At 52.2% G+C, this 21,916-nt stretch overlaps 1 protein-coding gene and 1 pseudogene across 1 annotated transcript; one reads left to right on the top strand and one right to left on the bottom strand.

Moving 5' to 3' along the window:
• Positions 1–6,644: 6,644 nt before the first annotated feature.
• On the bottom strand, positions 6,645–7,607 carry LOC118261277 (olfactory receptor 14C36-like; annotated as a pseudogene).
• An 8,868-nt stretch (positions 7,608–16,475) lies between these two features.
• Positions 16,476–17,411, top strand: LOC118261276 (olfactory receptor 14C36-like). The gene has a single exon (XM_035572036.2). The coding sequence runs from the start codon at positions 16,476–16,478 to the stop codon at positions 17,409–17,411; it is 936 nt and encodes a 311-aa protein (XP_035427929.2).
• Positions 17,412–21,916: the final 4,505 nt, after the last annotated feature.

The following is a 21,916-nucleotide window of genomic DNA, read 5'->3' as shown; positions in this document are numbered from 1 at the left end:
TGAGGGAGAAATACTCCACCTGTGGGAGGGCAGGGCCGGCGGGGAGGTGGCACAGGACAGGCACTGGCCTCTTTCTCCTATTCCCCACCCAGGGAGCCTTGAGACCGCAGGTCAGTGTCCGTACTGCCCACAGGTGCATGCAGCCCTGTATCCTCAGGATCCATCTTCTCTCCTCTGTACGTAACATTTTAACTTTGTTTCTCACAGTTTGGGGCCAGCATTGGTGGACCTGGTACCTGGCACTGCAAGGCTGTGTCTCACACCGTGATTTTTGGTGAGTTTTTCCCATTGCAGCAGCAGAGCAGCAGCTAATTGCTTCTGGAAGACAACTGAAACAGCTTCTTCAGTGCATGCTTGAGCTCCTGGTTCCTCATGCTGTAGATGAGCGGGTTCACTGCTGGAGGCACCACCAAGTACAGAACTGCCACCACAAAGTCCAGGTATAGGGAGGAGATGGAAGGGGGCTTCAGGCAGGCAAACACGATAGTGCTGACAAACAGGGAGACCACGGCCAGGTGTGGGAGGCACGTGGAAAAGGCTTTGTGCAGGCCCTGCTCAGAGGGGATCTTCAGCACCGCCCTGAAGATCTGCACATAGGACAGCACAATGAAAACAAAGCAGCCAGCACCTAAACAAAAGCTAAATGCAATAAACCCAACCTCCCTGAGGTAGGCATCTGAGCAGGAGAGCTTGAGGATCTGGGGGATCTCACAGAAGAACTGGTCCACGGCATTGCCTTGGCAGAGGGGCAGGGAAAATGGAGTGGCCGTGTGCAGGACAGCATTGAGAAAGCCACTGCCCCAGGCAGCTGCTGCCATCTGGCCACAAGCTCTGCTGCCCACGAGGCTCCCGTAGTGCAGGGGCTTGCAGATGGCAACGTAGCGGTCGTAGGACATGACAGTGAGAACATAAAATTCTGCTGTAATCAAGAAGACAACTAGAAAGACCTGTGCAGCACACCCTTGATAGGAGATGGCCCTGGTGTCCCAGAGGGCATTGGCCACGGCTTTGGGCAGAGTGGTGGAGATGCAGCCCAGGTCGAGGAGGGCGAGGTTGAGGAGGAAGAAGTACATGGGGGTGTGGAGGCGGTGGTGGCAGGCTACGGCGGTGAGGATGAGGCCGTTGCCCAGGAGGGCAGCCAGGTAGATGCCCAGGAAGAGCGCGAAGTGCAGGAGCTGCAGCTCCCGCGTGTCTGCGAATGCCAGCAGGAGGAACTCGCTCACAGAGCTGATGTTGGGCATTTCCTACCCTTCATCAGGGAGACTGAAAAGAAGAAAAAATATAGACTGTAGAGGAAATTTCTTTGAGCATTACTCATATCAATCCTCATAAAGGACTCCACATTGCCTTTCTTTCCAGGTGACCTTTGTCTCTCTCCCGCGCTGAAGCCCTGCTGTGCGCTTGCTGAGTGTCCTGTACACAGCAGCCACTTCTGCCCTTCAGCTCCCTATGGGCCACCTCTTCTCCAGTGCAGTGGTACGTGTTTTTGAGTTTGCAAACCTCAGCCAGAGGTCACGTCCAGGAGGGCTGCTCTGTCCATCCCCTGGTGCCCAGCTGCTGGCTGCTTGCAGCACTCAGCTGGGGGATGGCTCTCAGATGTTGTGCTGAAAAATCACCTGGGCTGTGCTGGGAGGAGAGGGCACCAGCTCCAAGTGCAGGTGGAAATGCCTCCCTTTTAGCCCAGCTGTGCAAAATGTAATGACAAGTACGTGGCAAGGATGCTGATTCACAGGGAGAGATCAAGGGACTTCGTGTATAACAAAGACTTTAAGGTATGCTCTGCAGCAGCTCCCTCTCACCGCCTGCCCATGTCCCTGCTGCCTGCAGCTGTCCCTGCCAGCAGCTCTTTCTCTGTCCCCACGTCTCCTCCCGTCCCTGCTCACAGACCCCATCCCACCCGCTGTGTGCCCAGCTCTGCCCTGCAGACACCTCGCGGGGATGGGGACAGCTCTGGGGACATCTCCCTGTCTGCAGGTCCTAAAGACCAGCTCAGAAAAGCCCTGGTGCAGTCTGTAAGCAGGGAGAAGGGAAGGGATATTCTCAGGTTCCTCGCTAACCTCTTTATGTCTCGGGTCAATGCAGTAGGAAGCTCCATCACCTGCGCAATCCCTACAACTCTGTTAACACAGAGCCTGCCCCAGAATCAGAGCAGGAAATGGCAGGCAGAGACTGCAGAAAGTGCCTTGTCTTTGCAGGCAGCCCCTGCCTTCCCCTTCCTCTGCCCAAGGCTGCCCTGCAGCACCTTCTCCTCCACACCACACAAGCCATGAGAGACATCCTGGCAGCTCCTGGCCAGGCAGAGATGTCCCGGACCCAGGAGCCCCTTCCAGGAACCTGCCCTGCACTGTCCTGCAGCCAAAGACTTACCGTGTGCAGGGCTGTGAAGGTTTCTCCTGCACTGAGCTCTCGTCTGCCCGCACCCTCCAGGCTGCCTGGAATCCCTTTCTGCCTGGGTGCGTGCGGTCAGAGCTCCCAGCCCTGCTGCGCTGTGCAGAGGAGCTGCTCCTGGGCAGAGCTGTCTCTCTGCACCACGGCCCTCTTGCCAGGAGCTCTCTCTGTCCCAGGAGCCCGGCCCAGCTCAGCACCAGACGCCCAGCCCAAGGCATTGCAATCCCCCCTCGGGGGGCTTTGGGGAGGAGCCCACGAACCTCAGGCACTGAGAGACAATTGAAGACATCTCTCCAGAAGTCCAAGTCAGAGGCAAGTTTCCTGCAGTGTCCCCCTGAGGGCCAGCACTGACACAGCCTCCCTTGGAGCTCCTTAGAGCAGAGCGTTGGAGGCAGTGAGGACAAGGAGACAAAGGCAATGTGAAGGTGACACAGATGTGTAGGAAAACTGGATGTCTTTCACCAAGCACAAGGGCCAGGCCTTGTCCCCTGGCACCATGGAAGGGAGATCCTTTCCCTTCACACAGTGCTCAGGGCTCTTCCTGGGGCAGGAGGAGATGGGGATGTGCATGGCCAAGTGCAGGAGAATGGTCCGAGCCCTGCCTGGTTCATGGGTGGGGGCGAGGAGGCAATGAGGCCCTGGTGCTTTACCGATAAGCTGTCTCCTCATAGGCCTCAGTGGCAGAGACAACAGCCAGAGCCATGGACACAAAGACCTGGGTCCTGTTGGGACTCTCAGCCTTGCCACAGCCCTTGCTCCTCTCCACACCAGGCTGTCCTAGGGACTTCCAGACCTGCACATCTTTTCCTGCTGGCTCTAGACCCTAAGCTGTGTGGTGTCACACCAGATCTGAGCTGAGTCTGATAGCTCAGATCTTCTTGGTGGCCATGCTCCTCGTAAGGCAGCTCTGTAGGAAGCTGGCCTGGTTCCTGGTGAGCAGCACCACTGCTCGTATGGCATCCCTCGTGGTGCCCAGGCCCTCCTCCTCCTGGGCACTGCTCACTCAGCACGGTCCCAGTCTGCCCTGATGGGTGGGGTTCCTCTTCCTCCGGTGCAGTACCGGGCTCTTCTCCTTCTAAATGTCAAGAGGTTTCTGTAGGCAAAATCCTGCAGTTTCTCAAGGTTCTCCTGGACAGATGCTCCTTTCTTTCAGCTGTTAATGTCTGCAGGCAAACAGTTCAATCTTCCTGTGATTGTGCTAATTCTGACCAGCAGCATCAGGAGCTGCAGGGAAGTTTGGATAATACAGGAGTAACCACCTGAATGGAATTACAGCACAGAGTCACAGAAGGGTAGGGGACAGAAGGCTGCCAGGTTCCACCTCTTCTGTGCTTCCTTCTCATGCATGGTTTCATTTTGGCTGGAGCTGTGTCCTAAATTTTATGGGGCTGTGCAGGTCAAAATAAGAAGGTCCAAAGCCCTGCTAGAGCTCAATCCGTCTATTGCTGTCAAAGACAAAAAAAATAAAAATAAAAAACTGTTTATATAAATATTTTAATAAAGGAGGATTACGGAGAATCATCATCCTTTACGGGATGTGGGGGAAACCTGGTGACAAGAGATGAGGTAAAGGCTGAGGCACTTAATGTCTTCTTTGCCTCAGGCTCTAGCAGCAAGACCAGTTGCTCCCCTGGACATTTCTTCCTCCTCATGGCCAGTGCCAACCTTCCAAGGGGCACTTTGTGGCAGTTTTTTCTCTCCTGCTCTTTCCTACTACCAAAGAAAGCTCCATCAGGGTGGAAACCACTTTTCAAGTAGGCATCCCAACCCATCAGGTTCCTTGCGGCCTGTCAGCCAAGCAGACACAAGTCACCTCACCAGCATCTCCCAAGCCCTGGGCCTGCTGCTGGCCTTGCAGCTTCTTGGCTAGACACAGCCAAGCCTTGTGCCTCGTGCTGTCCAGTGCTGGACTCAAGCAGAAGGGACAGGACAACCCCTATGCGCGCCTTCTTTCTGTCTGGGTCCTCCTGGGGATGGAGGCAGAGGGGATCCCACAGTCAGCATGCCAAGCAGGGGCCTTCTGCTGGCCTAGCAGGGCCACTGGCACATGTCAGCCCCAAAGTGCCGATCCCAGGGAGAAGCCAAGGGTGACGTGCCACCTACAGACAGAAGGGACCTCACAGTCACTGCCACAGTCACATTCCTCCTGCTGGGGCAGGAGATCCTGACGCAGAGCTGAGCTCATCAGAGCATTCCCACCCATCTCCTCCTTGTGGCCCACAAGCTGATCAGATCCATGGCCCCTCACATCCATCTCTGAATGCCATGCGACTGCGTGGCAACCTCACGGTTCCTGCCCTGCTCCAAGGGAACAAGAACCTAACGTTAAGTTTTAGGAGAGGAGCTGAAGGTGAGGAGGTTAATGCACAGGAGGACAGGGTTTGGATGTTAGTTGTTCATGTATAGCATTAGGGACTACGGCGAACCTTTCTGGGTGAGAGCTTAAGCAAATATTGAGTGGGAGGGTTTGGTGTTGTGCTTGGGGTGTCAGGTCTGTGGTTAGGGTATGGGCAAGCTCTTTGGTTTAGCGTTTTGTTTAGGTCTGCAAGAATACTAGTGTTTATTAGAGCATTTAAATGCTAGTGTTAAGGGCAGGGATCAGGGTGAGGAACAGAGTAAAGGTAATGGAAAAGGTGTTATGGACTAATTTTGGCTCAAGGGATATTGTGGTCAAAAATTAGAGCGGTGGATTCCTGTCAGGGTGTGGAGTGGCATTTAGATTTAGGTATGAATGTTACAGGTTAAAATAGGGTAAGGGCCTCACATGACTGCTTTAAGTCTGCGTTATGGTGGGATCGACATTACCTGAGCATTCTTACCTCTCCAAAATCATTAGCTTCTGCTGGCCAAGCTCCTCTTCCCTCCCCCAAATCTCACATCTCTCCTGGCCACCCTTCTCCTGACTTCCCCATATCAGTCATCTTCTTAGGGGCAGCTTTCTGATGGCTTTCATGAACTCAGGGTATCTGTCTCACCTCTGTTGGCTACTCTGCTCCTGAGAAAGAAGCAGCTCCCAAGCCAGCACAGAGAAGCACACAAAGGCTGTAGGAGCACCCTGCACAATGTGCCCAGCAGCTCTGCACCACCACAAAAGCAGCCCTGAAGGATGAGTTCAGGCAGAAGCTGAAAACATCGACCTGACAACCCCAAACCAAGACCTCTTCCTCTATGGGGCCAACCCAGTACTTAGGAAGAGAGGATCTCACAAACTGTGTGCAAAGCAGATGCATCTGCTGGCCTGTCATGGAGATCAGCAGATGTGAGCCTGAAGGAACAGATCCCAGCCAGGAGTCAAGGGATGACCTGTCAGCTACTTCAGAAAAAAGTCACCTCACAGGCCATTTAAGAGCCATTAGCTTCCTACTGGACTTGGAGCTTCTGAGGCACCACGGATCTCATAATACCACACCTACAAAACACCCAGTTTTTGCCCAGAATCTGCCCAGGTAGAAGTGATCTGGTTGTGATCCTTCCAGCCCATGGCACTGCTGCTGGGCTCCCAGCCTCTCTGACACACAGGAGCCAGTGCCGTGCCAGTTCTGGGAGGTGCTAGGGCAGGCGGGCCCCTGCAGTCAAATCACTCGCCAGACTCCTTTGCTGGGGCTGCTGCGTGCCCTGGGGCTGCAGAGCTCTCCTCTGCGTGCTCACAGCAGATTGAGCACTTGAGCTCTGGTCAGTTTACCTTGAAGGAGATCCCCCCCAGCGAGGGAAGTGCTGCAGCGCAGGCCAGCTGTGCCACTGCTGTGCCCACTGCCTGTCCCTGCCTGCAGTCCCAGCACAGCCCCACAGCAGCACTGGCACCAAGCTACAGGAGCAGCCGGGCCTGACCCCACCAGCAGGGCTCAGCACGAGAGGCTGGCAGTGGCAAGAGAGCAGCTCTGCATGCCCCAAGCGCTGGTGCTCCCTGGCCGTGCTGCTGGCATGGGACTCTTTTCCTCTGCAGCCCTGCACATGGCACTGCCCCTGCAGAGCCAGAGCAGCTCTCAGAGGAAGGACGTCACACAAGGAAGGCAGTGCAGGCTCCTTCACTTTGTTTATGTTCACAGAGAGACGGGCTCCTCGTGTACAGAGTCTCTGAGCTACACTCGACAGGTACATACTGTAGAAGAAATGAGATGAATCATATCATTTTAATGGGCAACGTCAGCCGCATTAAAACAAAGAAAGTCCTGTAATAAAAACACTCAGAAATGCACAAAAACACACAAAAATAATTATATATATAATATCAAGTGTTCTTGTAGTCTTTGATATTATTAGTCATTTGCAGAGGTAGAATGGAAATTTATTGCTTCCGAAACACATCTAGTCATCAATTTCCACAGGGCATGCTTGAGCTCCTGGTTCCTCATGCTGTAGATGAGGGGGTTCACTGCTGGAGCCATCACTGTGTACAGAACTGCCACCACCAGGTCCAGGGATGGGGAGGAGATGGAGGCGGGCTTCAGGTGGGCAAACATGATGGTGCTGACAAACAGGGAGAGCACGGCCAGGTGAGGGAGGCACGTGGAAAAGGCTTTGTGCCTTCCCTGCTCAGAGGGCATCCTCAGCACGGCCTTGAATATCTGCACATAGGAGAAAACAATGAAAACAAAACAGCCAAAAGCTAAAGAAACACTAAACACAAGTGCCCAGACTTCCCTGAGGTAGGCATCTGAGCAGGAGAGCTTGAGGATCTGGGGGATCTCACAGAAGAACTGGTCCACAGCATTGCCTTGGCAGAGGGGCAGGGAAAATGTAGTGGCCGTGTGCAGGACAGCATTGAGAAAGCCACTGCCCCAGGCAGCTGCTGCCATCTGGGCACAAGCTCTGCTGCCCACGAGGCTCCCGTAGTGCAGGGGTTTGCAGATGGCAACGTAGCGGTCGTAGGACATGACAGTAAGAACAGAATATTATCCTGTAATCAAGAAGGTAAAGAAAAAGACCTGTGCAGCACAGCCTTGATAGGAGATGGCCCTGGTGTCCCAGAGGGCATTGGCCATGGCTTTGGGCAGAGTGGTGGAGATGCAGCCCAGGTCGAGGAGGGCGAGGTTGAGGAGGAAGAAGTACATGGGGGTGTGGAGGAGGTGGTGGCAGGCTACAGCGGTGAGGATGAGGCCGTTGCCCAGGAGGGCAGCCAGGTAGATGCCCAGGAAGAGCGCGAAGTGCAGGAGCTGCAGCTCCCGCGTGTCTGCGAATGCCAGCAGGAGGAACTCACTCACAGAGTTGATGTTGGGCATTTCCTGTCTTTGGTCATGGACACTGCCAAATGACAAAAAAAAAAAAAAAAAAAAAAGGAAAGATAGAGTGTTATGAGTAAAGTCTGTGAGCAAAATTCAATAAATTCCCAATTAAAGCCCTACATTCCCTTTTTCCAAGAGGACCTCGTGTCTATTTCCCTTTCTGGAGCCCTGCTCTGTGCTGGCTGAGTGTCCTGTACACTGCAGATGCCTCTGCCCAGCAGCTCCCAATGGGCCACCTCTGCTCCAGAGCAGTGGTACACAGAGGTGCCATCAGAGCCATGTGCTTGGAGGAGGGTTCCAGGGAAGGGGATCCCTCTGTTGAGTGAGGGGTGTTTGGCCGTGTGACTCCGTGTGTGTCTTCTCTATTCCCCACCCTGAGAGAGGAAATCAGCACACAGACCACCGGTGTCTGGCAGAGAGAGCAGGGAGCATCTCCTCCTGCCTCACCCTCCGTGCACAGCACTCCCTGTCAGAATCAGGCACCAGCAGCTGCCACGCTGGGCAAGGGAGAGAAGCAGGCATGGGCAGGCAGGGCGGACCCAACGCGGTGCCGAGGCTGCGGTGTCGGTGAGGTAGAGCCTGTCCTCACACCCCTGTGCCATCTGCCCGGCACAGCCAGCAGAGGGAAAAGAGCTCTGGAGTGCAAGAAGCCTTTGGAATGTGCTCCTTGTCGTATGGTAGGAATGTGGGGGTAAGACCTCTGTGGAGCCAGGAGCTGGACTCACTGATCCTTGTAGGTCCCTTCCAACTCGGGATATTCTATGATTCTGTGATTCTGTGCCTGCTTCCGTGGAGGAAGGTGGAGGGGGCCTGCAGCAAATGTGTCTACTTCCACTGAGATGTAGGGTTCAGACACCCCATATTCTCACCTCCCCCAGATTATACATGCCATGACAGAAGCTGTGAGGGGAAGAGGAGACCAGGGGCTGCTGCAAGGAAGCGCCTGCCCTGCAGGGGATGGCAGGGAGGGAGCAGCTCCCTCTCACCGCCTGCCCATGTCCCTGCTGCCTGCAGCTGTCCCTGCCAGCAGCTCTTTCTCTGTCCCCACGTCTCCTCCCATCCATGCTCACAGACCCCATCCCACCCGCTGTGTGCCCAGCTCTGCCCTGCAGACACCTCGCGGGGATGGGGACAGCTCTGGGGACATCTCCCTGTCTGCAGGTCCTAAAGACCAGCTCAGAAAAGCCCTGGTGCAGTCTGTAAGCAGGGAGAAGGGAAGGGATATTCTCAGGTTCCTCACTAACCTCTTTATGTCTCTGTTCAATGCAGTAGGAAGCTCCATCACCTGTGCAATCCCTACAACTCTGTTAACACAGAGCCTGCCCCAGAATCAGAGCAGGAAAAGGCAGGCAGAGACTGCAGAAAGTGCCTTGTCTTTGCAGGCACCCCCTGCCCTCCCCTTCCTCTGCCCAAGGCTGCCCTGCAGCACCTTCTCCTCCACACTGCACAAGCCACGAGAGACATCCTGGCAGCTCCTGGCCAGGCAGAGATGTCCCGGACCCAGGAGCCCCTTCCAGGAACGTCCCCTGCACTGTCCTGCAGCCAGAGACTTACCGAGGGCAGGGCTGTGAAGGTTTCTTCTGCACTGAGCTCTCCTCTGCCCGCACCCTCCAGGCTGCCTGGAATCCCTTTCTGCCTGGGTGCGTGCGGTCAGAGCCCCCAGCCCTGCTGCGCTGTGCAGAGGAGCTGCTCCTGGGCAGAGCTGTCTCTCTGCACCACGGCCCTCTTGCCAGGAGCTCTCCCTGTCCCAGGAGCCCGGCCCAGCTCAGCACCAGACGCCCAGACCAAGGCATTGCAATCCCCCCTCGGGGGGCTTTGGGGAGGAGCCCACGAACCTCAGGCACTGAGAGACAATTGAAGACATCTCTCCAGAAGTCCAAGTCAGAGGCAAGTTTCCTGCAGCGTCCCCCTGAGGGCCAGCACTGACACAGCCTCCCTTGGAGCTCGTTAGAGCAGAGCATTGGAGGCAGTGAGGACAAGGAGACAAAGGCAATGTGAAGGTGACACAGATGTGTAGGAAAACTGGATGTGTTTCACCAAGCACAAGGGTCAGGCCTTAACCCCCGGCCCCTGGGAAGGGAGATCCTTTCCCTTCACACAGTGCTCAGGGCTCTTCCTGGGGCAGGAGGAGAGGGGGATGTGCATGGGCAAGTGCAGGAGAATGGTCCGAGCCCTGCCTGGTTCATGGGTGGGGGCGAGGAGGCAATGAGGCCCTGGTGCTTTACCGATAAGCTGTCTCCTCCTAGGCCTCAGTGGCAGAGACAACAGCCAGAGCCATGGACACAAAGACCTGGGTCCTGTTGGGACTCTCAGCCTTGGTAGAACCGTTGATCCTCTCCACACCAGGCTGTCCTAGGGGCTCCCAGACCTGCACCTCTTCCCCTGTTGGCCATAGATCCTTATCTACGTCGTATATTAACGGATCTGAGCTGAGTCTGATAACTCAGATCTTCTTGGTGGCCATGCTCCTCGTAAGGCAGCTCTGTAGGAAGCTGGCCTGGTTCCTGGTGAGCAGCACCACTGCTCGGATGGCATCCCTCATGGTGCCCAGGCCCTCCTCCTCCTGGGCACTGCTCCCTCAGCAGGGTCCCAGTCTGCCCTGATGGGTGGGGTTCCTCTTCCTCTGCTGCAGGACTGGGCTCTTCTCCTTGAAAATGTCAAGAGGTCCCTTTAGGCCAAATTCTGCAGTTTCTGAAGGTTCCCCTGGACAGATGCTGCATTCTGTCAGCTGTTAATGTCTGCAGGCAGATGGCTCACCCTGATTATGCCGTCTCTCACAAGGTAACAGCAGCAGGGGTTTGCAGGACAGTTTGGACAATACAGCAGTAACCGGTTGAATGGAATTACAGCACAGAATCACAGAAGGGTACGGGATAGAAGGCTGCCAGATTCCACTTTTTCTCTTCTTCCTTCTCATGCATGCTGTTATTTTGTCTGGAGCTGCGTCCTATGTACAAACACTGCACCATACCAGGTGATAGGAAGAAAATTAAGTCCATCCCAGCCAAAACGAGGACAATATCCACCCCATATTCCACACCATCTGCATCGTGCTCAGCTCCAGTACTTTCGAATTAATCACCACCACCTTTTCTCTTTTGATACACACACGGAGATATCATGCCCTTAGTCTGTGGGTGTCCTGGTGTTGGCTGGAATCAAGTTAATTTTCCTCCTAGTAGCTGCTATGATGCTGTGTTTTGCATTTAGCATGAGGAGAATGATTATCACACACTGATGGCTAAGTTGTGTCCCGGCAGTGGAGGGCTGGGGGTGCCTGAGGAGCTGGTGGGGACAGAAGCAGGACAGCTGACCCCAAGTGGCCAAAGGGATGTTCCATACCGCAGACGTCGTGCTGAACAATCAATATGGGGTGGCTGGCCAGGGTAGGGGGTACCACTGCTGCGGGACAGGCAATCACCATCATGATCATTGTCATCATTGTTCGTATTATTTCTCTTCCCTTTCTGTTTTATCAAACTGTTTTTATGTTTTTTGTTTTTTGTTTTTTTTTGTTTTTGGTTCAGTTTATTTTTTCCCCCCTCCTCATTCTCTCCCGCATCTGCTGGGGGTGTAGCAGGGTGTGTGTGTGAGGGAATGGCTGTGTGGTGCTGAGCTGCCTGCTGCGTTAAACCACGCTCTTTTTGGTGCCTGACGTGGAGCACAAAGTTTGAGCCAATGACGGATCTGACCACAGCATGTTAAAAGAAAGCCTTTATTAGCATGAGTTGATTTTAAGGGTTGCTAATCACAAAGTTGATTTTTTTTTTTTTTTTTAATCTCAGGTGTGTTGTGCTCGATTTCAGAACTGTGTTGTACAGCACATTACTTCCTGTATGTCTCCCCTGTCATGCTGTTTATCTTTTCTGATGGCTGCTTCAAGTTTATTCTTTTGTTGTATCGTGTAACACTGGCTTATGATATGATAAAATTCCTGGTCATGAAAGTAATCTGGTACTTGTACTCAGCATTGCCATTACCTCCATACCTTGGGAGCAATCTGTCAGAAACTATTAAGAATCACACTCTTGACCTTTTCTCCTCAGGAAACCAAGCCCTGGGGGAGACAAGGGGAGGACACTTTTCCCCACTGGTTCACTCTCCCTTTCTCCTTCACCTCCCCCTTCTCCTCCAGGCTAGTTACACTAGCTCTTCAAAGCTTTGAATATCCTTGGGATGGTCAAACCAGCATGTTCCTATTGTTACGTCTCCTGGATGTGTTTCAGCTTTTGTTTAATGTCAAACAACCACTTAAGCATGCCATCCAGAGATCTGTCCAGAGGCAGGAGAGTGAGGAGTGGCAGGGAGTGTGGGAGGATCTGGGCAGGCAGCTAGAGCAGGGGGCACCTCCAGTGCTTTGGAACTTCACCTCTGATCAAGTGCAGAGTCCTAAAGAAAAATGTGAAAACTGTGTGTCATCACCCTGGCAATTGCAAAGAGACACAAATCACTGCAGTGTGCTGGGCCTTGCCCCATGCTTAACAAGCCACAGTCAACACCTGCCCAACCCCTGTGACTTTTCCTGCAGGCACACGCCAGCCCCTGTGGCAGGCCCAGCAGCCACTCCTACCCTTGTGAAGGGCCCAGCAGCCACTCCAAAACCTGCAGCAGGCCCTGCAGGTGCTCCAGCTCCTGAGATGGGCCCAAAGTGAAACTGACCCCTGTGACAGGCCCTAGAGCCACTCCCAAACCTGCGATAGGCCCTGCAGCCACTCCAACTGCTCTGAAAGGCCCTGAAGCCAGAACAACTCCTGTGATGGGCCCTGCAGCCACTCCAGCCCCTGCAATGGACCCCATGTCTGGGCCAGAGAACCAACCTCTGACAGCATCACTTGCCTCTTTATGCAAGAGAAAACAATGGGTGTGGAAGTCAGTTTTTCTTTAGAAAGGAAAGAAACTCCTACCCAGACAAGAAAGGAGGGAGAAGAAGATAAGGCAGGTTTCTCCAAAGTTGGGCCACCATGGAAGCAGGAGGACAAAGAAGAAGAGATCATCTAAACATCAGAAACCAAGTGATCCCTTTCCCAGGGTAAGCTATGAGATAAGGGAAAAGATTTCAGCCATCATCTTGGTGAGCACATTGTCACCTGGCTGCTCCAGTGCTGGGAGAACAGGGCCAATAGCCTGGAATTAGAGGACAGGGAAGCCAAGCAGCTGGCATCCCCCTCTAGAGGAGGAGCGATTGACAAAGCCATTGCAAAAGGGCACAAGAAACTTAATCCTGTCATGCTTGAACGAAAGGTCTCCCTTCAAGAAAGATCTTGTATGTCAACCAGGAAAGTGGACCACCATGCAGAGGGGTATCCGGTACCTGAGGGAATTAGCCATGCTGAATGTGATTTGTAGAAACGTAGACAACAAACAGCTATCCAAAGTTCCAGATGAAGTCAAGTGCACACGACCCATGTGGCAGAAGTTTGTACAGAGCACACCATCAGCATATGCCAACTCATTGGCAGTAATGACTTGGAAAGACCAAGAGGAATCCGCAGTGGATGAACTGGGTAGCCAACTCTGGCAGTATGAAGAAAGTCTCTCTTCTTCCCTATGAGCCTGTGTCTCGTCTAGAGAGAAACTTTCTCAAGAGGTCCAAGAACTACAAGAGAATACATTTTCCTCCGCACCTGCACGAACCAATAGCTCAGCTATCAGAAGTAAGCATCCCTCTGCTTGAGAAAGGTGATATAGTGGGTGCAGACCAGTTTCCATCCTGTGGTTTTGCCTGTGTGACCATGGAAAGGCCATGAGAAAATGGGATGGAAAAATCGACCTCGACCCTAGAGGCAAGGATACATGAAGTGCAAGGAAAAACATTGCCAAAAAGGGGTTCTTCTGAGAAAATTGCTGCTCCGGTATTTCTGGAATTACAGGGCGATCCCAACAGTTAACTCTATTGGACGCTGAAGTGAGTCTAATGGGAAAGAGTGATAAATGCTCTGCATTGAGACTGGCCCAGGAGCTCTCTGCATCCTTGGCATAGACTACTTCAGGAGAGGGTACTTCGAAGATCCAAAGGTCTACCTTTAAACTGCTGTCTACCTTGCCCACTCTGTCACAGGACCCTTCTGCTGTGCAGGTGCTGATGGCCAATGGGCAGCAGGTGCCAATCGCTACCACAACAGTGCACCTGAGGCAGTATTGCACTAACAGAGACTCCCTGATTCCCATGCATGAGCTGGTTCATTGACTGCAGAGCCAAGGAGTGATCAGCAACACTTGCTCCCCCTTTAGTAGTCCCATATGGACAGTGCAAAACTCTCATGGTGAGTGGAAGATAACGGTGGACTTCTGTGCCTGAATGAAGTCACACCACCGCTGAGTGCTGCTGTGCCGGGCATGCTAGAACTTCATTCAGTACGACCTGGAGTCAAAGGCAGCCAAGCGCTATGCCACAATTAATAATCCATCCCTTTGGCAGCAGTGTGAAGGTCACAGTTTTCTTTCAGTTGGAGGGGCATCCTGTCCACCTGGAATGGACTGCCCCAGGGCAGGAAACTCAGCCCTACCATTTGCCATGGGCTGATCCAGACTGCCCTGGAACACAGGGAAGCTCCTGAACACCTCCAGTACATTGATGTCGTCATCACATATGGCAACCTAGCAGAAGAAGTGTTTGAGAAAGGGAAGAAAATAGTCCTAATCCTTCTGAAAGCTTGTATTGCCCTAAACCAAAGTAAGCTCAAGGGACCTGCACAGGAGAACATAATGCAGGCTGGTCAGGTTTAGGGGGACCCCTGCTTGGGGAGAGGTTGGGCATCGGTTAGTGGGTGATGAGCAATTGCATTCTGCATCGCTTGCTTTATACATATAATAATAAGAAAAATAAAAATTATTATTATTTATTAGTAGTATTGTTACTGTTATTACTATCTCTTCAATTTCTGTCCATTGAAATACAATCTGTATTTCAACCCATTATATTTTGGGGGTGGGTGTCAACTACCATCTGTGTGGTGCTGAGGTGCCTGACGGGTTAAAGCACAACATGTTTGACAACCACAGTCCAACAGCACAAATCACACTTGTAAAAATCAATCTCTGACATCTACAAAGAGGAGCAGTCGGTGATGACTTCAGTCTGCTTCAGACACCAGAGCCCAGCAGAGACCCTGCTGCCTTTGGGAGCTGTCAGCCCTGAGGCCTTGGGGACACCTCGAGGGAGCCCAATGGCACAGAGCAAGCGGTGCTATGGTCGGGTGCTGTGCTGCTGAGCTGGGCCGGGCTCCTGGGCCCAAGGGGAGTTCCTGGCAAGAGGGCCGTGGTGCAGAGAGACAGCTCTGCCCAGGAGCAGCTCCTCTGCACAGCGCAGCAGGGCTGGGGGCTCTGACCGCAGCTGGCACAGGGAGAGGAGAGAAGGAGAGAGGGCTTGGAGGCAGTGAGGAGCGCAGCAACAGAGGGCAGCGTGTGGCAGGACAGATCTGCAGGCTCTTGGCACCGTGAGTCTCTGGCAGCAGGGCCTTGCAGGTGGGGTTGCCAGAGGGGTCTTCTACAGCTGGCACATCCAATGGCTGACAGCATCTGTCAGGATGGGTCTCTCTGTTTCTCCAGCGAGGACTAGAAGATGCTTTAGAGAATGGCATTTATGGTTGGATGTTTCAAGAGAAAGACCAAGGCAGGGGCTACCTGAAAGGCAAGCCTTTTTCTGTAGGCTGTGCTTTCAGGTTACTGCAGTGGAGGTGAGGCAGGTTTCATGGTAATGGATTGTCAGGATTGTACAGGAGACTGAGACTCCTGGAGCATTGCAGTGAGGGACCAATATGCCATCAATGAACTTCATAAAGTCCCTTCCCACACCTCAGCCCACAGACTGCATCAACATCATCATTGTGGTCCTCTCAGGTTTTATCCTACCTGATCTTTAGGAGCTGCAAACCCTGCGATGCCCAGTGCCCTGCCTTTGGGAGGTGTCTGCAGGCTTGAGGTGAGCACAGATCGTTTGCAATGAGCAGGAGCTGCCTCCTCTGCAGGCAGAGCTGCAGCCCAGGAGGGTCTGCTGAGTGTCCGTCTGTCCCTCCCTGGCCTTGCCTCCCCTGGCAGCAGCACGCTGCCATTCCTCCTGGCTTCTGCACCTGGCCGTGCTGCTGCTGGTCTTGTTCCCAGGCTGCCTGGGGATGGGGGTTTCACCTGCCCATGGAGTGAGCCCTCGGGGTGCTTGGGGGAAGGGGAGTACGGGGACAGGGTGAGAGGTCTGGAGATGGACACTTGGAGCCTTGATTCCTCTCCTCTCCGAAGTGGCCTTGTTCTTTTCAGTCAAAGGTGTGAGTAGAATTTTCCTGCAGTTGTCACAGGACAGCTGGGACCAGACTTGATGGACAGACTGGCTGTCCTCCTTGAAGGACAATCTGCACTAAAGTGATGATGATCCTGATTTCTCTGATGATGAGCCACAAGGATTCACTTCTTCAATTCCAGCAGAAATACCAGGATTTGTGGCTTGGAATATGTTCTGAGGAGTGGCGGGGCAGCTAGAACATAAATTAAATAAATTAATAAATAAATAAATTAATCAATAAGCCTCCACAGCTCTGCTCTACAGTTTGGTGAACTAGGAGCAAAACTGGGGAAAAACTCGTTTGATATCAGGAGGGAAGTGAATCTGACATTCTCCAATGTTCCTCTTCACCTCTTGCTGTAGGACAGGACTCACTCCTGCATTACCCATAGCAGAGCCGGCTGTTCTGACAGACACCCCCAGGCAGAATGAATCAGGATGCATGAAAGGAATCTGCCAAATATCAGCCAGAAAGTGGACAATTTATTTGGTGATCTCAAAGGAGAAATGGAATTAGTTTTCCTTTGATAAATGTCTTCTAATATATTACTCTCATCCTCTTTTTTGTTCAGGACCACATCCCAAAAAAGCAGATGTCCAACGGAAGCTCCATCGCCGAATTCCTCCTGCTGGCATTCGCAGACACGTTAGAGCTGCAGCTCCTGCACTTCGGGCTCTTCCTGGGCATCTACCTGGCTGCCCTCCTGGGCAACGGCCTCATCCTCACCGCCGTAGCCTGCCACCACCGCCTCCACACCCCCATGTACTTCTTCCTCCTCAACCTCGCCCTCCTCGACCTGGGATCCATCTCCACCACTCTGCCCAAAGCCATGGCCAATGCCCTCTGGGATAATAGGGCCATCTCCTACCAAGGGTGTGCAGCACAGGTCTTTCTATTTGTCTTCTTGATTGTGTCAGAATTTTATGTTCTCACCATCATGTCCTACGACCGCTACGTTGCCATCAGCAAGCCCCTGCACTACGGGAGCCTCGTGGGCAGCAGAGCTTGTGGCCAGATGGCAGCAGCTGCCTGGGGCAGTGGCTTTCTCAATGCTGTCCTGCACACGGCCACTACATTTTCCCTGCCCCTCTGCCAAGGCAATGCTGTGGACCAGTTCTTCTGTGAGATCCCCCAGATCCTCAAGCTCTCCTGCTCAGATGCCTACCTCAGGGAAGCTCACGTCCTTCTGTTTAGTGTTTCTTTATTATTTGCTTGTTTCGTTTTCATTGTGGTGTCCTATATGCAGATCTTCAGGGCAGTGCTGAGGATTCCCTCTGAGCAGGGCTGGCAAAAAGCCTTTTCTACGTGCCTCCCTCACCTGGCCGTGGTCTCTATGACTGTTAGCACTGCCATGTTTGCCTACCTGAAGCCTCCCTCCATCTCCTCACCATCAAGGGACCTGGTGGTGGCAGTTCTGTACTCAGTGGTGCCTCCAGCAGTGAACCCCCTCATCTACAGCATGAGGAACCAGGAGCTCAAAGATGCAGTGGGGAAAATATTTCTGTACATGCTTCATCATCATCAGTAATTACTTCAGTATTGTGATTATTATCATATCATTTTTGTCATTACACTTATTATCAAAATGTATTATTAGAAATAATCCTAACAGGACTACTTGTTCTTTTGTGAAAATGAGAGAATTATTTCCTTAAGTATATTTTTATTAATATTTTAACAACATTTTATATTGATAGAAATAATGTTATTCTTATCCTTCTGCACACCAAGTTTTAAAATTATTTTTAACCAGTCACAGAATCATGGAATCACAGAATGGCCTGGGCTGGAAAGGACCTCAAAGATCATCTAGTTCCAACCCCCTACCATGGGCAGTGACACCTCCCAGTAGATCATGGTTGCTCAGGACTTCATCTAACTTGCTCTTGAAGACCTGCAGGGATGGGGCATCCAATACCTCTGTGGTATTGAAAACCTGTTCCAGTGCCTCACTATCCTGAGTGAAAAATTTCCTTCTAACCTCTAATCTGAGTCTCCCCTTCTAATTTAAAACCAATTCCCCTTGTCCTACCATTAGCTACCTGAGTAAAGAGTCTTTCTCCATCCCTTTTATAAGGCTCTTTAAGGATTGAATATCTGCAATGACATCACCCCGGAGACTTCTCTTCTGATAGGCTGAACAGCCCCAGCTCTCTCAGCCTTTCTTCATAGGAGAGGTGCTCCAGCCCCCTGATCATCTTTGTGGCCCTCCTCTAGACCCACTCTAACAGCCCACATCCTTCTTGTGCTGGGGGCTCCAGACCCGGACGCAGGACTCCAAGTGGGGCCTCACAAGGGCAGAGCAGAGGGGGACAATCACCTGCCTCCACCTGCTGCCCACTCCTCTCTTGATGCAGCCCAGGATGCACTTGGCCTTCTGGGCTACAAGTGCTCACTGCTGGCTCATGTCGAGCTTTTCATGCAGCAGAACCCCCAAGACCTTCTCTGCAGGGCTGCTCTCAATGAGTTCTTCTCCCAGCCTATCCCCATGTCTGGGATTTCCCCGGCCCAGGTGCAGCACCTTGCACTTGGACTTGCTGAACATCATTAGGTTAACATAGGCCCAGTTCTCAAACCTGTCCAGGTCCCCTTGGATGCCATCCCTTCCTTCTATAGTATCCACTCCACCTCTCAGCTTGGTGTCATCTGCACTCAAGGCCGCTCTCTATGTTGTTGATGAAGATATTAAACAGTACTGTTCTGAGGACAGACCCCTGAGGTAAAGCACTTGTCATGACCCTCCACTTGGATATAGATCCATTGATCACCACTCTGTGGTTTTGACCTTATCCACTGAATGGTGCACCCATCAAATATGTATCTCTCCAATTTGGAGACCAGGATGTCATGTGGGACTGTGTCAAAGGCCAAGCAGGAGTCCAAGTAGATGACATCGATCGGACTTTCCTTGTCGTCTGATGTGGTCACTCCATTGTAGAAAGCCACCAGATTGGTCAGGCATCATTTACCCTTTGGTGAAGCCATGCTGGCTGTCTTGGATCACCTCTTTCTCTTGCATGTGCCTGACATTGATTCCAGGAGGGTCTTTTCCATGATCTTGCCAGGCACTGAGGCGAGGCTCACTGTTCTGGAGTTCCCTGGGTCCTCCTTTCTACCCTTCATCAAAATGGGAGTGATGTTTCCCTTTTTCCAGTCACCAGGGACTTCACCCGACTGCCAGGACTCTTCAAATAGGATGGAGAGAGCCTTGGCAACTATATCATCCAGTTACCTCAGGACCCTGGGATGCAAGTCATCAGGCCCCATAGACTCGTACTAGTTGAGTTTCATCAGGTGTTCCCAAACCTGCTCTTCACTTACAGTGGGTGGGACTTTGCCCCCCCAGCCTCCATCTGTGGGTTCAGGGAAATGAAACACTTGGGAAGCCTGACTGGCACTGAAGACGGAGGAGAAGACGTTGTTGAGTCCCTCAGCCTTCTCCATGTCTGTCATTACTAGTTCACCCTTCTCATCCATCAGAGGGGGTACACTCTCCTTGGCCTTTCTTTTCTGAGCAATGTATCTGTAGAATCTCTTCCTGTTACTCTTTGCATCCCTTGCTAAGCTCAGTTCCATCTGTGCCTTGGCTTTCCTTATCCCATCCCTGCACATCTGAAACTGAAGCATGCGTGACGGCCTGGAAAAAGGAACCCTGGACCATAGAAGGCATTCTGGAAACAAAACTTGTAGGTAGGAAGCGCAGTTCTGTGGAGGTGTAGAGGTGATGGGAACATTGTGGAGGATGATCCTAAAGACCTTTGTGCCCTTTTCCCTCCTGGCAACAGCACCACTTCCTTCTCAGGAATAAAGTAGCCAACAGAGGTTAGACTGATACTCTGGGATCAAGAATGTCATCCGAAAGCTGATCCCAATACGATATGGGGAGGTCAGGAGCAGCCTGGACAAGAGAGATGTGAGATTTTGGGATGGGAAGAAGAGCTTGGCCAGCAGAAATTAATGATTTCACAGAGGTAAGAGGGGTCATGTAATGTTGATGCTGAAGTAACACTGACTTAAAACAGTCATGTATGGCCCTTACCTTACTTGAACCAGGAATTTTAATCCCTAAACCTAAATGCTACTCCAATGCTCTGAAAGGAATCAGTTTTCTCTCTTGCTAACCCTAATGCCTTCCCTTAATACTAAGATTAAAATGCTCTATTTAACCCTAGACTCCTTGGGAGACCTAAAACACCCGTAAACCACAGAGCTTGTCCGTACCTTAACCACAGACCTGACACCACAAGCAAAACACCAAACATTCCCACTAAAACTATGCTTAATCTCTAACCCAGAAAGTGAAAAACAGGTACCGAGGGGGCTAGAGAGAGGTAAACTCTGCCTCAGATCTCCTGCCCCAGCAGGAGGAATGTGACTGCGGCAGTGACTGTGAGGTCACTTCTGTCTCTGCAGCTGATAGGGCAGCAGCAGGAACGTGTCACGGAAAGGGACTGTGAGGTCCCTTCTGTCTGTAGGTGGCACGTCACCCTTGGCTTCTCCCTGGGATCGGCACTTTGGGGCTGACATCTGCCAGTGGCCCTGCTAGGCCAGCAGAAGGCCCCTGCTTGGCATGCTGACTGTGGGATCCCCTCTGCCTCCATCCCCAGGAGGACCCAGACAGAAAGAAGGCCCGCATAGGGGTTGTCCTGTCCCTTCTGCTTGAGTCCAGCACTGGACAGCACGAGGCACAAGGCTTGGCTGCGTCTAGCCGAGAAGCTGCAAGGCCAGCAGCAGGCCCAGGGCTTGGGAGATGCTGGTGAGTATCTATGACCAGACTCTAGCTTTGTGTTTCAAGGAACAGCTGGTGAGGGTTGATGAGACATTGGTGAAATGACGGAAGTGCTGGGATGAGAGCAAGGTGGTGAACAGAGATGGGTGTCTGCAGACTTCAAGGAAATAGGACAAAGTGTGGAACAGCATAGGAAAGCCTGCAGAGGAGAAGGAAGACGGTGCTTGTCCCTTTGGCTAGAGCTTCTGAGGAGACGAGATATAGTCATTGCAATGGGGCCTCACTGCTTCCTTGATACCCTGTGCAGGGGTGGGGACGTGTCATAATGAAGTTCTTCTCGCGGCACCACACTGCCCACCACATCCTACAGACCCCAAGAAGAGCCCTGAGCCAGACGTGGGGGTGCAGGATCTCCCCTCCCAGTGGCTGGGGTCAGGCCTTGGCCCTTCTGCTTCACCAAAACCAACCAAGACTTTTCTCAGCACAGCGCTTTGCCTGTCTGCAATCATGGCCTCCAATTATCTGCCCTAACAAGTCCCTGGGGAGGCTTTGTTAGTAACAGCCCTCACTGGGGCCCATTAATACTCCAAGTCAGTTCAACTTTTCCTTCTGACTTTACCTTTTCAAACGGTTACATCATTCTCCTCTCAGTACCTGAGCTTCATAGACTGAGCACCAAAATACACCATGGAACTCATTAAAATGCAGAACGTCCTAAGCAGACATATCTCTCCCACAATTTTCTTCAAGTCTTCAAGACTTGTGCAGCTAATTGGAGAGCTTTCATGGTGTAGCTAAGGAGGAAGATTTCAAGAAGCACCTGAAAAATATCTTTTCTCATCTTAAAGGATGCGTTTAGTTGAATTTCAGTTTGGAGCATTATTCTCTAACTGATATTGATCCAGGGTGTCTCCTTTGGAGACCTGCATAGGGAGGAAAAGCAGCCTCTTCAGGTCTGACACTGCATGGAGAACCTTGCTCCTCCCCACCCCAGCACTGACATTTCTCTCTTTGGCGCTTGCATCACTTTTCCTTCCACCAGACTTCGGCACAGAAGTCTGCAGCTGGATGTTACAGCTCCTTTGCACCAGCTCCCTCCTGCTTTCCTTAGAGACCTGCATGCACACAGGTGCAGAAGGGTTTCTCCTTATTTCAAACCAAACAACAGGAAAACATGCAGCAATTTTCCAAAAGCAAAGCAAGCTCCTCATCCTGTATGCCTCCTGTGAGGTTTCTGTTCCCAAAAGGATGACTGTACAAGAAGTCTTTTCACAGAATCACAGAATCACAGAATCGTCTAGGTT

This window comes from Cygnus atratus, chromosome 31, assembly GCF_013377495.2.
Source record: "Cygnus atratus isolate AKBS03 ecotype Queensland, Australia chromosome 31, CAtr_DNAZoo_HiC_assembly, whole genome shotgun sequence".
NCBI lineage: Eukaryota > Metazoa > Chordata > Aves > Anseriformes > Anatidae > Cygnus > Cygnus atratus.
This window is presented reverse-complemented; position numbering and strand designations above follow the sequence as displayed.

Excerpts from the sequence above, each read along its gene's own strand:
- LOC118261276 (XM_035572036.2), top strand. The coding sequence starts at position 16,476 with ATGTCCAACGGAAGCTCCATCGCCGAATTCCTCCTGCTGGCATTCGCA.